The sequence below is a fragment of the Cyprinodon variegatus genome, unplaced genomic scaffold, assembly GCF_000732505.1.
Source record: "Cyprinodon variegatus isolate N-32 unplaced genomic scaffold, C_variegatus-1.0 Scaffold208, whole genome shotgun sequence".
In the NCBI taxonomy this organism is placed as follows: domain Eukaryota; kingdom Metazoa; phylum Chordata; class Actinopteri; order Cyprinodontiformes; family Cyprinodontidae; genus Cyprinodon; species Cyprinodon variegatus.
In genome coordinates, this window is record NW_015150661.1 from 936694 (window position 1) to 939532 (window position 2839).

Below are 2839 nucleotides of genomic sequence, written 5' to 3' on the forward strand. Positions count from 1 at the left end.
TATATATATGTATATATAAAACTGTAACTGGAGCATGTAACAAAAGTAATTTCCCTCTGGGATTATTAAAGTATTTCTGATTCTGATTAGAATTTTTATTGCCCTAACAGCAACTCGACTTTGAGAAGGAATCCTTGAAGGACATCATAATCTCTGTGAAGAATGAAATTCCCTATTTCACATGCAAAGTTATAGATCGTAACACCCCTGGTTTTTGGAAAATAGAAACAGATCCTAGTTTTTTTTCTGGAGCAAGTAATACAGAGGTTTCTGGTGAAGCGGGGAATTTACCATTAACAGTGGTCATAGAAGACATCAATGAGCCTCCAGTCTTTGACTTTACAAAGTCTGTTTCTGTACCTGAAAATGCGGAGGTGGGCTATTGTTTGGGAACATTTCCAGCTAGAGACCCTGATGTCACCGGTGCAAACCAAATAAGGTATGTCATGATGATGTTTTTAATAGTCAAAAGTGTACATAACCTAGTTAAAAAAAAAAAAAGTTTTGATGTAACCTTATGGAAAGATTTTAATGACTATCCGCTTTGCAACATTTCCCTTTGCACCTACACCAATGATGAGCAGCTTTAGTGGAAGAACTTGTTGGGCTGCACAGAGCCCCGAAAGTGTATAAAGGATTTTTAAAATAAGTATCTTATCTCTAAAATTCCCATAAAACACACATTTTAACTTAAATGTATTCTCAGACATGTTGAATCAGTGATACTATAATAATTTAGAGAGATTAGCCTTCACATTTTAACCAATGGGTTAACAACGCGATTAAAAGTTCATGCTTATGATAATTAAAACAAGGAAATTATTTTCACATTACATGAATGTTTGCAAAACAAATAAATTTTTCTTCCAAAGGGTACATCCATATCTAATTGTAATCTCTCTACACCTTGTGGCAGGATTTGTCACAGACTTGTGAAACCAGATCTGAATGATTGAAACATAAGTTTCACACAAAAAAATAAAACCAAAAAACTGAGAAAAAAGCAATACATGGTGGAAATAGGAACATCTTGAGAATTAAATTTTTACAGATTATATCAAGATTTTATTGAGGTAGATTAGTTAATTAATGCCAAATACCAGTCAGTCAGTGTAATCTTTATATGTCTGAAGGAGTGCATAGAGCACCCAAACATTTGATTCAGGTAAATGTAGCTCTTCTTTAATATTTTAACTCTAGTAAAAGTAAAAATTAGTCATTAAAGAAACCGGTCAGGTAAAAGTAAAAAAAAAAAAAGAAAACAAAACCGCCAATACAATACCGTAACAAGCACGACGGAAAAGTAAAAGCAAAAGCAAATACTAAAAAGCAAAAAACGAAAAAGAAATAGAAATAAATAACATAATTAAAACATAACAATAAAATAAGCCCCACGCAATGGCAACAATCACCTGAGCGGAGGAAATATCTGATCAACTTTTGTGTTTGCATGCTCAGTAGAGTTTAATATAGATTATTTTTAACTTTATATCTGTAAACTGATTGTAACAAAAATGTAGAAACGTATATAAATATGTGTGGCTTGTGTCAAGAATTTGTAATATTTGTAATTTTCCTTTTTGACAGACAGAAATTTGCATCTATGGGTGCAAAAAGATATTTTATTTTCAATGTAGAAATATTTATCCAAAACTATAAATTATGATCACACATAAATCCCTCTTTTAAACTGGACTCTGCTTTGATATGTTCAGATTTTCTGTATAAAATGTTGAATGTATGTTTTGGGATGTGTATTTCAGATACATAAAAGGAGAGGATCTAGCTAATTTGTTTACTGTGGACCCTGAGACAGGACAAATTAACACATCAACACTTTTAGACAGAGAGTCTAATTTTGTTGATGATGGACTTTATGTCATCACAATAAATGCTGTTGACAATGGTATGTTCGAAGAGATTAAATAAATACCTTATCTTAAAATACATATCATTGTAATTACTAACATTTCCATTGTGTGTGCACAAGGGAATCCTCCGCTGACAGGCACAGGCACTCTCAGCATCTACATCATGGATGAGAATGACAATCCTCCATCGCTGATTGTTAACACCTTCGAAATGTGCCAAAGTGATAAACCCTCATGGGTCAATGTCTCAGCTGTGGACCCAGATGATGGACCATATGGTGGGCCTTTTTGGTTTACGCTTATTGGAGACGTTAAGAACAACTGGAGGATTGATCCTGAACAAGGTGAAATGTGCTTCAGTAACTGTTTTATCCTATCAAACAATATCACTTTTTATACCAATATCAATATCACAAATAATGTTTGAGCTGCCAGGTGCTGTTCAGCGAATACAATGCCAACTGGCTGTATGTGGCAACTTTCTAAAAGTTATGAAAAGAAAAGGTCAAATCCAGATCAATCATATTTCATTTATAGACTCTTCACTAAGCCAGTGAAACTAATCTACTGTAAATATCTACTATGTGCACACAGAAGGACCATTACCAAACCATTACCAATAAAATTAGGCAATTATATCACAGATCAGCATGAATATTATGTTTGAGAACCAAAGTTTATCTTGAAGAATTTAGAATGAGGTCAAATTTGCTTTTAAACTAATTTAGAGCAGTTGGAATGTGCTGAGACAAACGCACAATGCAAAATTAAAGAGAAATATAAAAAGTAATAATGATAGTAAGATATATTTGAAAGACAGATTTTGTCTAATCAGAAAGCAATACATTTTATTTCCTCGAGGGCTGGTGTACTGCTACTTTTATATGCCCTACACACCTGAAAAAAATACCTAAAATAACATGCCAGTTCTATTCAAGCTGTGCTAATGAGTTCATATTGGAGTTAGG

The 2839-nt window shown here is 33.1% G+C and overlaps 1 protein-coding gene across 6 annotated transcripts in view; it reads left to right on the forward strand.

Annotated features, from left to right (window-relative positions):
• Positions 1-2839, forward strand: part of LOC107088144 (cadherin-like protein 26) — a 13834-nt gene that overhangs the window by 5958 nt on the left and 5037 nt on the right. For all 6 annotated transcript variants that reach the window (XM_015380120.1, XM_015380121.1, XM_015380122.1 and 3 more), the window contains exons 8-10: positions 111-439; positions 1764-1906; positions 1991-2215. In XM_015380120.1, the coding sequence (XP_015235606.1) occupies positions 111-439; positions 1764-1906; positions 1991-2215 (697 nt within the window). The remainder of the gene's footprint in view (positions 1-110; positions 440-1763; positions 1907-1990; positions 2216-2839) is intronic.